General features: G+C 34.4%; 1 protein-coding gene across 2 annotated transcripts in view; it reads left to right on the forward strand.

The window, feature by feature from the left end:
* EPHA3 (EPH receptor A3) overlaps nucleotides 1–13678 on the forward strand; it is a gene marked incomplete at both ends in the record, with an annotated part of 361937 nt that overhangs the window by 282285 nt on the left and 65974 nt on the right. Inside the window, 3 exons of one of the 2 annotated variants that reach the window (XM_082839944.1) lie at nucleotides 2478–2640; nucleotides 9985–10087; nucleotides 10783–10850. In XM_082839944.1, coding sequence (XP_082696070.1) covers nucleotides 2478–2640; nucleotides 9985–10087; nucleotides 10783–10850 — 334 coding nt within the window. The remainder of the gene's footprint in view (nucleotides 1–2477; nucleotides 2641–9984; nucleotides 10088–10782; nucleotides 10851–13678) is intronic. The other variant, XM_082839945.1, reaches the window with a different exon arrangement.

Genomic DNA, 13678 nt, shown 5'->3' on the forward strand with positions numbered 1-13678 from the left:
AAAGCATAGTATTTCATCACTCTAAGTACCACTTATTTCTCCCTGGTTATAAATTATGGCTAGGTTTGAAAGCAAGATGTATTCAAATCTTATCATTAGAGCTGGGTGGTTTTATAGCTACCAATATGAACATGACATATTTGTGTACCTGCTGCAGTTTACGAAGTATTTTAAAATGAAATAAAAACAAATTGTGAGTTGATATAGTTTATATTTACAGACTACTTCTGCATACATTATTTTGAGCTGTCTGATAATCTGATGAAAGTGGGCAAATAGGTTCTTTTACAAATAAGAAAACTGAGAGTTGATGGCATTATCTATTATTTCTCACAGCCTCACTGCTAATAAACATTAGATCTTTGTTTTGAATTCTGGCAGCTATGACTCCTCATGTAGTATGTTTTCCCCTGTATTGCATACCTTCCTCTACATGAAAATGGATTATTTTAGAGATATGAGAATTAGTGGTATGGTCAGTTGTCCAAAAAAAAAAAAAAACAATGTATAAACATTCCTTTGCACTCTGTAGTTATTCTGTTTATTGAAGTTAATGTATTTCACAAATGTGATCCCATTTTTTTTCATACTGCCCCCTACAGGGAAAAAGGTATGTCTCTTTCACTGAAAGAAAGTGAGACCTTATAAACCTCACTGTGCCAAAATCATAGTATAAATAAGTTATCTCCTAGCTTTCAGTGATCCACTGTGGTACTGTCAAGTATTCACTTGATCATGATCTTCTCTTTTTAAAAGTGTGACAAGATAGACTGGGCAAATATAAGAATTCATGTTTTATAGATGATACAACAAAATAAAAAGACAATTAATGATGCACCTTAGTTCAGATTGGATAGTAGAGCCAGGGAACACCCAACTTGTAGATCTATGAAGCTGATTCAAAAATACTACGAAACTACCTTCATATCTTTTACAAACATAAAGCATTTTCTGAACTTATTTCAAACTCCACTAACAAAGCACAATATACATCCATATTTTAAAACAATATTAATTAGTGCAGGAAAAGAATGACTGAACCTATTATTCTCTAAGCATTTTAAATTTGATGCGTATTTATGTGTAATATTATTTTTAATATACTTTATATAAACATTTTTTATAGCATACATTCATAAATTTTAAAATTATTTCCAAATATATATATAATGCTTAGAAATATTTTGAGCATTTTGCTAGAATTTAAGCTCTACAAAGTCTAGCTTTCTTGACTGTTTAGTTCATTAATGATGATGAACAGAGCCATGTTCTGGGTATATGATTAATAATTATTTTTAACACATGAAATAATGATTTCCACAAAATAAATATATTCAGCCCTCTTCATTATGTATATACTAACTCAAATGCTATCTGATACATAACCAGCATTTTTAACTAAAAAGTATCTATAACACACTACATTTTTTCTATAATATTCTATTTAGCTTTGGTTGAGGATATGCATTGTTCTATATCACCCACTCTAGGTCCCACACCAGGTACAGGGATATTCCACCATTACTTGAAATTAGGTGACCCATAAAGTGCTCATATACTAACGTATGTTAAAGGAAAAACACAATTCCTGGAAGTCCATTTTGGTAAACAAGGCTTGACATAAAAAGTCTTTACAATTAATGTGCAGTGTGAATCTCCTAAAGTACAATGTAAATCCTTTTGGGAACTATTTCTAGGCTTTTATCTGAAGATTTTAGTCTCTACAAACCATAGTGACTTAGATTAAACACAGTGCAAATATAGCTGATACTAAGAAAGTTATTAATGTAGAGTTTATACATAAAACTTGGACCTTTTTAAGTTTAATATTTTACAGTTAATGGAAATATTTTCTGAGAATCAGTAGGACATTCCTGTTAAGTTTAATTCAAGGGGGTATTTTTGTCTTTGTAAGTTTATTCTTGGAATTAGACTGAAGCTTTCATTCAGCCTCAGCTTTGAAGAGAACTTATTTTCCTCCACATATTCAGTAATTGGTAAAAATGAAAACTAAATTTTCCTGCATTATGTGCAGGGAACAAATTATTTTATCCAAGTTGGTAAATTCTGTAAATATTTTTTTTGCTTAAAAATGCCTCTATTAGGGCTTCCCTAGTGGCGCAGTGTTTGAGAGTCCGCCTGCCGATGCAGGGGACAGGGGTTCGTGCCCTGGTCCGGGAAGATCCCACATGCCGCGGAGCGGCTGGGCTCGTGAGTCATGGCCGCTGAGCCTGCGCGTCCGGAACTTGTGCTCCGCAATGGGAGAGGCCACAGCAGTGAGAGGCCCATGTACCGCAAAAAAAAAAAAAAAAAAAAAGCCTCTATTACATTCAGAAAGTTAAATGATTGTCACCTCTTTTATCTGTCCTATGAGCTGTGTTAAAAATTTGAAAGAATTGGTTTTGAGTGGTTCACCTTTTTACCATTTGACAACATTAGGAAGATTCGATTTTAACATGATTTTTCTTACCTCAAAGCAGGAACAAGAGACAAGTTATACAATTCTCAGGGCAAGAGGCACAAATGTTACCATCAGTAGCCTCAAGCCTGATACTACGTATGTATTCCAAATCCGAGCCCGGACCGCAGCTGGATTTGGGACCAACAGTCGCAAGTTTGAGTTCGAAACTAGCCCAGACTGTACGTATTTTTTCAATATAGTGTATGGGGGAAAGGGCTGTTGCAAAGGTGTCTGATAATTCATTCTCACTCTAAGTTTTAGCTAAATGTGATACACTGAAAGTATATTGCTTGGGGGACATTTAACAATTTTGCATGGCATTGGGTCTGTTTACTTGTGTTTGTGTAAATGTACATCCGTGTGTGTGTGTGTGTGTGTGTGTGTGTGTGTGTTTCTCTTTTACAAATCGAATATATTCTAATGCCTGGAATGCTTCTGATCTTCTATTGGCCATAAATTCCTTTGAGGGTCATTATTTAATATGGTAACATTTTAACTTCTAGTACCTGTTAATTCAGATATTTCAGGTTCATTGTATGGTTCAATGAACTACAAAAAAAGAAATGTGATGATCCATGAGGAACTTAATATTGTTTTAATCCTTAACACATTTTATCTTGTATTACTTGGAGGTTAAGGATTTTCTAAACCTGATTCATCACCTCATTCACATTCACAAGTAATTTGGTTGGTCCTGTGTGTCTGACACTAAATTTATCTAAAATTGGCAAACATTTTCCCAGTAACATTCTGATTTTCTTTAAATGCATTCACTTCATATTAGAAAAACCCTCTGCTAAAATATAAGTTTCAAAATGGAAAATAATGGCTATGATATTAATATAAAATGAACACAAATTAAAGATTTTATTTAACTTATTAATTAATGAAGAGACTAGTAAGAGAGTAAACTGATTTAAAGAGAAATTTGAAGAACAGATACATATACACATATACATACATATTTGTATATGTTGTGTCTGTGTGTATGAGTGTGTAGACAATCAGGAGTACTTAAACAAATTGGTTAATCTGTCCAAAACTGGTTAATATACTATAAGGCAATAAATATAATGATTGGGGTCATCTTTTCTAATGCACATAAAACAGTCATATCTCTAGTGAATATATCATTCTAGTTGTAATGAGAAAAATCACACATATAACTATTCATTGTCTACAACTAACTTCATAGTTGCAAAACAGGCCAGGAAGATAATCAAAGATGAACACCCTTTAAAAACAGATTATCCAGGGAGAGTCTGACAATGCCTAGCATTCTACCGAAAGGACACACAGTAATCTCTTTTGACAGCTCCAATTTGCCATTTCTCCCTGGCATCTATATTTCCTATTTTCTAAATATTTTATTCATGGTATAAAATCACATTGTTATTGGTATGGTAATATTTTATGCCCAAATTTCATCCCTCATAGAAACATTAAAGATTAACAAAAATTATAAAAGTTGTTTAAGTTAATATGGTAAAGTAAATATTTTATGGCACACTTTTTGTCAAACAATTAGAAATGCTGTTTACAATACAAGCTCTACCTTCTACAGGGTATAAGAATCTAGTGTTAGAAATTATTATCTCACAGCTGAAGCATGACAATTCTTCTACTCAAAGGAGAGCTGCCATCCTCAAAAACATAAATCTACACACTTGGCCCTCCAGATCCACAGGTTCCACATCTGTAGATCCAACCAACCTTGGATCAAAAATATACAAAACTATATCTAATATCCTGTGATAACCCATAATGGAAAAGAATATGACAGAATTTGAAAAATAATCTATATATGTATAACTGAATCACTTTGCTGTACAGCAGAAATTAATACATTGTAAATCAAGTATACGTCAATAAAATTTAATGTATATTATATAGATATAATATATACAAAAAAATTCCAGAAAGTTCCAGAAAGCACAGCTTTAGTTTGTGGCAATCCAGCAACTATTTACATAGCATTAAGTTGTATTAGGTGTTGTAAGTAATCTAGAGATGGTTTAAATTATAGGGCAGGATGTGCTTAGGTTATATGCAAATACTACACCACTTTATGTAAGGGACTTGAACATCCTCAGATTTTGATATCTGTAGGGGGTCCTAGAACCATTCCCCCTTGGATATCGAAGGGGATTCAAGTCTCAGATGTGGAGACTGTACTTCAAGACCTCTCCTAATCCTCCTGTGATGGAATGAATATGGAGAGATCACTCTTTGAGGACATTAGAAACAAAATGCTGCAAAATACCATGGAAATCCATGTGAACAAGGTTTAAAACAAATTAAAAATTTTAGATGACACAATAACAAAATATAATTGCAATTTAACATTTGTAATTCTAAATCTTTTTGTAAACTTTAAGTGGAGCAAAGAAAGTTCTTTGTTTTGAAATGATTATAGATTGAATTTTTTCAAACTTTTAAATAGTTATTGGAATTAACAACAAAACCTAGATTTGCTGTAGCAAGAGAGATCCCAAATCACAGAAATATAAAAATCAAATGTTTATTATATCATGTGGTAGAAATTAGGCATATTGGGGGGCAAGAGGGACAGAACACCATTAGATAAATATGTATTATATTGATGCATATTTTGGAATATCAGTCTAACCTCTCTTGTTCTTAATTAGCACTTAACCCTATCTGATAAATAAATTTGCAACAACAACAACAAATTCTAAAATTTTAATGTGATTCCAGATTTACCACAGATATAGTTGTGGTAGTGTTATGCATGATCATCTAATGAGGCTTCAGTGTCTGAGGTTTAAGAAATAGCCCATTTAGAAACTTCAGGGTCTTAGGACTTTTTCAAATAAGTTTTATATTTGCTATATTTCCATTGATTGATAAAGCAGATGAAAAGAGCATAGAGAGAAAGGGAACTTTTTTAATATCCCTCCTCTCCTTTTATAAAAATCTTTGAGTTGCACAGTTTGATTTTTTTTTTTTTAAATCAGTTTACTCTTACTGCTTTACCACAGAATTCTTCCAGACTTTAAATAAAAGTAAATATAGGTTTAAAAATTACCTTTTGTCTTAAGGGGAAAAAAGACAAAAATCAAAACTCTCCGTTTTTATAAATCAAAATGATATATTCATAAAAACTCTAAGGATTTGAGTCTTATTTGTTATAGATTGATATTTAAAAGATATAAAAAAAGGCTCATGTTTGGATTTCTTTAACAGTGTGCTGCTTATTCTAGTTTTTATTATTTTTTAATTATAAAGTTTTATTCATAACACATATAAATGTTTCTTAGTAGAAAATAGTGTATTTCTACCTGGAATTTAATTAGTATTTTTTGATCTTGTTTACAGTAACAATATAGAGGCATAGTGGATTATATATTTTCCTAAGTGCTTTAAAGTTTCTTACTATTTATGTGTCAGTGCTTTACATTTATTATCATCACTTTACAGAAGAGGAAACTGAGGCATAGGGAGGTTAAGTAAGATTTCTAAAGTTATACAATTGGTAAATGATCGATCTGATTTTAGAACCCATGTATTTTTGTGACAGTATGAAAAGCATTTGAGTAAACATTTCATTTGATCCTGTTCTATAAACTATTAAGATACTATGATTTCCTTTTATCCATGGTCTAGGACACAGAGTTTTATATGTTTTTTCTGAGATTGCATAGCTAGTAAGTGGAGTCAGTGAGCCTCCAGATTTTGGAGTACTGATCCAGTGCTGCTATTGCATATTAAAAAAAAAAAAAAAAGTCATGCTAAAAGTCCCACAGAAAGCATAGAGTGTATATGAGTAAAAGGACCTTCCTAGAACAAAGGTGACATCCACCAAAGCAAGAAGTCCCAGACTTTAAGAAACAGTGTGATATGTTTGGGAAAACAGGCAGTCCATCTGTCTGGAAAGCCTCAGTGGGCAGAAACTGAATCCAGGGTGTATGCTTTGTGCCTGAGAAAGGCAGGCACAATGTAGGAGTTAGAGAAAGAACCCTAAAGGGAGCTGCCATGTATTGGGATGACCTCGACAAGCTGCTTCAACTTTCACTGCCTCAGCTTCCCTGTCTGCAAATTGGGAAAGATCATCGTGCATGACTCAATAGGGTTTTATGTTGATTAAATTAATTGTTGTTTGTAAAGTGCTTAAAATATTACCTGGTATAATAGTATAGTAAGCACTCGGGGTGTGTGTGTGTGTCTGTGTGTCTGTGTGTGTGTGTTTGTTTTGTGTTTAAATAAATCGTACATAATTTGAACATCCAAGGAATTTCCAGAGCAAAAATATGTGGGATAAAGCTGAGATTTGGAAATGGAGGATTCTACTGGATATTACTATTCAAGAAGATTAGCTCAGGGACAATTTAGTCAGCACTCCTAAATGTTTCATACTGCCTTTTTGTTGTTTTTAATGAATGGGTATGCAGCAATTTAATTTCTTGGACCCTATTTTTAGGGGACATTAAGAAAGCCTGACAAAGGTAGAATGGAATCATTATATAGAGAACTTTATATACCAAGATTAGATATTCATATGTAGTTTTGTGGGATATGGAGTACTTTTGCCAATTCTTTACCGGGAAAATGAAATAATAAAAATATATAACATTTATTAAACCCTTATTGTATGTTTAGCACTGTTCTAGGTGTTTAACTTGTATTAACTCCTTTAATCCTCACAACAATCATATTATTATGTCACACAGCAGATTGGTACAAAGCCAGTCATTCTGGTTCACGAGAACGAGCTCCTTGCCAGTCTGCTTTAGGCAGAGTGGACAGCATGTGTAGGATGGACAAAAATGGGAAGGGACTAGAGCCAGGGGGAGCAGTGTGCTTGTGGGAAAACATATTCAAACTGAATTCCTGACATAATAGGTATCAGTTTTTGCCAGTATGCCACATAAAATTATTAGACAACTGTATAACACACAATTTAATCAATACTATTCATTCAAATGTTTGCCAATTCAGTAACCAAAAATGATCTGATTTGGTTATGTGCTTTTAGATAGTCTCTGGGATTCATAGATATCTAGAGCTAGAGGAAACTGTAGAGAGGTCTAGTTTAATCCTGTCTTTGACAAGAAAAGAAATAGAGAATTCTTCTTTTTTCTATCATGTTTCCTCTACCAGTTTCACTGACATTTATTTTACAAACTGGCTAAAATTTACCAGCGAGTTCAGAACTTGCTGCTCTTTATAAGTTGCTACACTATGCAAAGTGAAAAGCATGAGATAAAGTGATTATTATATGTTCATGGAGCATATTGAATTACAAGGTTAAGTTATTTACAAATGATTCACAGATCTATAGCCAGTGGAGAGGAATGTATCAGTCCATGTCTTCTGTGAAGCAGATATTAAGGTGGAATTGTGTGAGCTTCAGGGAGTGTGGGGATACAGATACAAGGTAAAAGGGGAGGAACAGAAATGGCCAAGCAGAGCCTGAGACTGAGATGTAGGTCAGCCATCTATGAAGACAGAGAGAAGGCAGAGGGTTAAGGAGGGGGACCCTCAGAGAGCAATGCAGCTGTGAGGGTCTCACCAAACCAACGGGGAGCCTCAGCATGAAGATTGCCCTTACAGGACCACTGCATTAGGCAGAAATGGCCTGGCTGCAGTCCCCTTGCCATGTTTTGTCATTGAGGAGAGCGTGGCTGCAGTGGATCCTGAAGGTGCAGCAGCTGCGAGCTGTCTGCCCACTGCAGGCTTGGCAGTAGGGAGACCCTAACAGGCCACTCCCACGACTGCCACGTGGCGTAAACAATAGTTTTCTGAGAGTGAAGAATAAAGTGCTTTCAACAGTTTATATTATGAGTATACCATCCTGCCACACTCTGAGTTCTTTTTTTCAGATGCTTAGAAAACTTTTAACAGCCTATCTGCCATGTTTCTTTATTTACATCATTTATTCCCTAAACTGCATTATCTTAGAGAAAAACTTCCAACCTTAGATTTTTCATCAGGTTCAAGATGTGATATTGGCTTCTGGAGAGCTGATAGTATAACTAAACCTTCTCTTCTGAGCTTTTCTTTTGATACAGCACTGATTCATTTGTTTAATCAGCATTTACTACAAAAACAATAAATATTAAAGTATGAGTGCATGAGAGGGAATGTTCCAGGAACTGAGTATATTTTAGAGAGTGTAGAGATTAGAATGCTTATGGATTTTGTTAGCAGGTGAGCCTGGGGATTTAGGCAGAGAACAGATCCTAAATGGTTTTACATGCATTTTATCCAGAAAGTGATGGAGAGCCCTGCATGAGAATGACATAATCAAACTCATGGCTTAGAAGGAATACTCTGGTGGCCAGGTAGAAGATAGGAAAGGCCTGCAAGTAGAGATCCATTGGGAATTTCTTACTGTAATCCAGGAGAGAAGTGAAGACAGAAACTAAAATATTTAAAAGAATTTGGTGATTAATTGGATATAGAAAAATCAGGAGAAGGAGAGGACAAGGTGACTTTATATTTATGGTCTACATCTTTGCTACTCAAAAGGTTGTAGTCTGGAGTCAGCAGCATCAGCATCACTGGGGGCTCATAAGATATGCACAGTCTCAGTCCCCGCTCCAGACTGACTGAATCAGAAACTGCTTTCTCCAAAAGGTCCTCAAATGATTTATGTGAACATTAAAGTTAGAGAATCATTGGTTTAGGTCAAGGGTCAGTAAACATTTTCTGTAAGGGGCTAGAGAATAAATATTTTAGGCTTTGTGTACATACAGTCTCTGTTGCTCCTACCTAACTTGGCTAATTGTAGCATAAAAGCAGCCATAGACAATGTACAAATAAATGATTGTGGCTGTGTTCCAATGTAATTTTATTTATAGACACAAAAATTTGAATTTTATATAATTTTCTTATATCACAGAATCTTCTTTTGACTTTTTGCAACCATTAAAAAAATGTAAATTTTTCTAAGCTTCTGAGCTATACAAAAACTGATGGCAGGCCAGATTTGGCTCCTGGACAATTTTTGCCAATACCTCATGTTGGTGAGTGAATGAATGATGGGCCATCTACAAAGGTAGGAAATACAGGGACAGGAACAATTTGTTGGTAACATGTGTTGAGGTCCATAGGACAGGTATGATACCACCTTTTAAATAAATACAAATACTGGAGACTAAACAAGCTAATGAGAACGGTATTATAGTTTCATTCTGGGAAATCTTACCTATTCCCTATATTTCTCTGATAATTACCGTTTATTTGATGAGTTTCTTGCCAATGAGTATAGAGAAAACCAGTCCAGCATATTTTATGCAGTAGATGCCCAAATAGTTTTGATTGATGTCAGTGAAAGCAGAGTATTTAATCTTATTAATCAGAAATATCAAGTAAAATTATACAAAATGTCTATTTTTTACACTCAGTGAAGAATTCTTTTTACATTGTATCAGACAACAAACCATATTTTAGGTAAAAGCAAAATAAATAGGACTTAATTTATCAACATTTTCACGTAGATGTTAGTTATGATGTGTTAATGCCTGGTCGTTTCTTATTTTTTCTCTCCAACCTCACAGCTTTCTCCATTTCCGGGGAAAATAGCCAAGTGGTAATGATTGCCATTTCAGCGGCAGTAGCAATTATTCTCCTCGCAGTCGTCACCTACATTTTGATTGGGAGGTGAGTTCACAGTCTGTTTTATGACTTACTTTCATTATTGCATTGCTTGCTCCCCTCAATTGCCACTAAAATCTGAAAAGTGTGGTCAATAAAATATTTTAACAATAAGAATGTCTCCACTTGTATTGTAGATATTTCTTTTTTTCCTCCCTTTCTTTTGATTCTCCATCTTTAGTTTTGAGTTTCTTTTTTTCATTAAATTCTTGCCCCAGTCTCCAACACCCACCACTTCTTTTGACCTCACTCTTGGTTTTTACTTTCTTTTTTCAATTATCCCTTCTCTCATCAAATACACCCCAGATTTCCCTGACACTTTCTCACCCAGAACACTGGTAACACTGCACAGCACTAATCACTAACAATGGAAACTTTACCCTTCATTCATTCTAACAGCAGTCGTTTTTTTAAAAAAATACTATAAACACTTTCTAGGGCCATTATAAAAACTGAACTGAAGGGGTCTGCACAGTGGGGTAGCATCTCTCCATATCTCCTCATTAGGCAGCTCTCCAGGGTCCCCAGAGAAAGAGGCTTTCTCTAGAGGATTTAGAAAATATGAAGTCGTTAAACTTTCACTAAAGCATTTAATTGTTTGTGCAAAATGCTTTATTTTTTGTGCTTTGCACATTCTGAACATACATAATTGTTTTAAGTATATTTTCTTTCTGTGTTCTCTTCCTTTGATTTACCTCTAGGTTTTGTGGCTATAACAAGTCAAAACATGGTGCGGATGAAAAAAGACTTCATTTTGGGAATGGACATTGTAAGTTTCTAAACTATTTGCTGCCGTTTTGGCTTTACCATTTCAGCTTTAGCAGTTGTTGATTTGTAATTGGATAACTTCCCCCCTGACAAAGAGAATTCAAAAGTAGTTTTATGAGAAAATCGAGCAAGTCAAATTTATTTTAAACAGAGAAGGGAATCCACGGCTCTGCATTAAGTAATTTTTACATGGCTGCATTTCAGCATACTTAAGCTAACGTGAAGGGTAACTGGTGGTTTATATTCAAATAATGCACATGATGGGGAGTAGATACTATAGTCGGCTCCGCGTGGCTGAAAGGCAAAGCATATCTTCAATTTCCTTATTACTAACTATTTGCTAAAATCTAAATAGGAGCCTTTTCCCTTTCCTAACTGCCAAGTAAATATAAACAGCCTCTGTTTATGTGAAACGGCTTATTCCACTTTGTCAACCAACCAGGGGAGAGCCTTTAGAATAAACTGTTTATTTTGGAGGTACATGATATCCAACTGGTAGGAATGCCAGGGCTTTTGCCCCTTATTTTAATACCAATCAATTTAGTCTCTTTTTAATATTTCTCTGAAAGAAATACTCTTTTAAGAAACCAAGTGTTTATATCTAATAAAAAGACTCATTTTTTTCTTCTGGTGAAATAAATCATTCCAGGTGTTTTGCTTTTCCAAACTATGGCTGGGTTATTGTGGCAATTACTAATCATCAGCCTTAAAGGGAATAGCATGTTCTCATGGAAATTAGTACAGAGACCATACTCATGCCCATATGCTCTCAAATAATCTCAATGTAATTAATATAGTCTTGTAAGCATTAGTTTCTTTGGCTTTCACTTTTGCTTTCTGAAAATAACTTTCAGTTCAACATACTTTGTATCAGTAATTGGCTTTCCATCTAAAAGTTGTAGCTTGACAGTAAAAACTTGATGACCTGTTGCTACCATGTAGGAGGAAGATAGTAGATTGAAAAAAAAAAATGTTTTCCAAAATGTAAATTGAAGTAGGATGGACAGAATGGCAGAGGTTGCAGAGAGCACTGTTTGTTTCGTCCATCTCATTGAAGTCATTGTAGAATAATTCACAAAAAAGCCCAAGTGTCACCTTCCTAATATCAATATCTCATTCCAGATTAGTTAGGTTACCAACTCAAAAGTCTTAAAAGAGTGCATGAACAAATCACAGGATATTTATCTAGCTTTTTCTTCACAATCCCACAAAACACTGAGTCACATTCACCATGCATAAATTAGTCAGAGTAGTTGCATTCCTGTGGATTAAGTTGTTCTTAATCTGAGTTGGACAATCGATATAAATATTGTCTTTAGGGCAAGACCGTATTGATTTGGTTCTTTATACAGGAATTATACACCTCATGAACTTGCAGCACTGATAAATTTCTGTGTGCCAATTGTAAGCAGGTTTCTCTATCACTTCAATCTGCTTTAGCTGTTGCTTTTTATGGTGGAGTTTGTTGAAACTTTAATTTTCTTCAAATGCATAATATCCTTATGATAGCCAAACAAAAAAGAAATGTGTTTTATCCTAGCTGCAAGGGCATAAAGTATATGCATGTCATAAACTTGCTGCATCTTAATGCTACAGCTGGTTTATTTCAGACCATTTATTTTGTATTACTTTGAAAAGCTCTAGCTATGAACTATTCCCTCCAGCCTTGTTACAAATCCTATAATATTGCTTCAAAAGGAAAGAAATGTGTTTCACCTCCTAAGATCCTCTCCCCTTGCCCTCTCTGGCCGGGCCTTTTTACTTTTTTGCTATCCTTAGGGCAACTCATGCTGGTAAAATGGAAATGTAAATTACTGTGTTTGCACAGAATGAGCTGTAAAGTAGTGCAGCTTAACACGTGTGCATGTGTTTATTATCCGGTTTTCTTGACACAGCCCAGTTACTCTGTGTGTTGCTCTTAATTATTGGTGCAAAGGGATTATGTGCTTGCATCCTGAATCACCTGATTCCTGGAACCTCTGGGGACAGCAGTTAAAAATCAGCAGTCAAAGCTCCCACAGTGAACAGGCCATTTTTCTTGGAGATGTGTGCGTGTGTTTATACTTGTATTGTTTCCCTAAATGTCATGCAGATAGAAAAGCAATTTACTTAACTTTAATCAATCACAATGAATTGATTGATTTTATTTGGGAATGACTATTTAATTTTTAGATTAGTTAGGAATACATATACTCTCTAGGGCTGACAGGAACGGAATGGTAACTCTAAAGCACACTTTCAAGGCTGTTTGAAGCCAGCACTTATTTAAAATGTTTGAGACATTGTTCCTAACAACTCATTTTATAATCTTCTTTGTCAATTCCTTTTTTTAATTTAAGTATAGTTGATTTACAATATTATATTGGTTTCAGATGTATAGCATAGTGATTCAGGATTTTTACAGATTATATGCCATTAAAAATTATTACAAGATAATGGCTATAATTCCCTGTGCGATAACAGTGTATCTGTTGCTTATCTAGTTTATATGTAGTAATTCGTATCTCTTAACCCCATACCCCTATTTTGCCAGTAAATCTCTCCCAAATTGATTTCCTTAAGTTCAGCAAGGTAAAATATTTGTGATTGTTTACCAGGAAAAAAATTTCATTTTCACCTTATTTTTTCCCTTGGAAAGGAATGCTAGATTTTCTTACCTTACTGTTTCCTGACTTTACTATGACTAGTGGAAAATCAAAATTGGAGATCACATATTCTAGCCTCCATTTGACTGTCTTCTTTAAAATGTAACCAAATTGACTAAACAAAAAGATTCTGAGAAGACTTCATTTCCTAACGTCTTTTATTAAATCTATGGTTACTTTTACT

This window comes from Leucopleurus acutus, assembly GCF_964270905.1.
Source record: "Leucopleurus acutus genome assembly, chromosome: 5".
In the NCBI taxonomy this organism is placed as follows: Eukaryota; Metazoa; Chordata; class Mammalia; order Artiodactyla; family Delphinidae; genus Leucopleurus; species Leucopleurus acutus.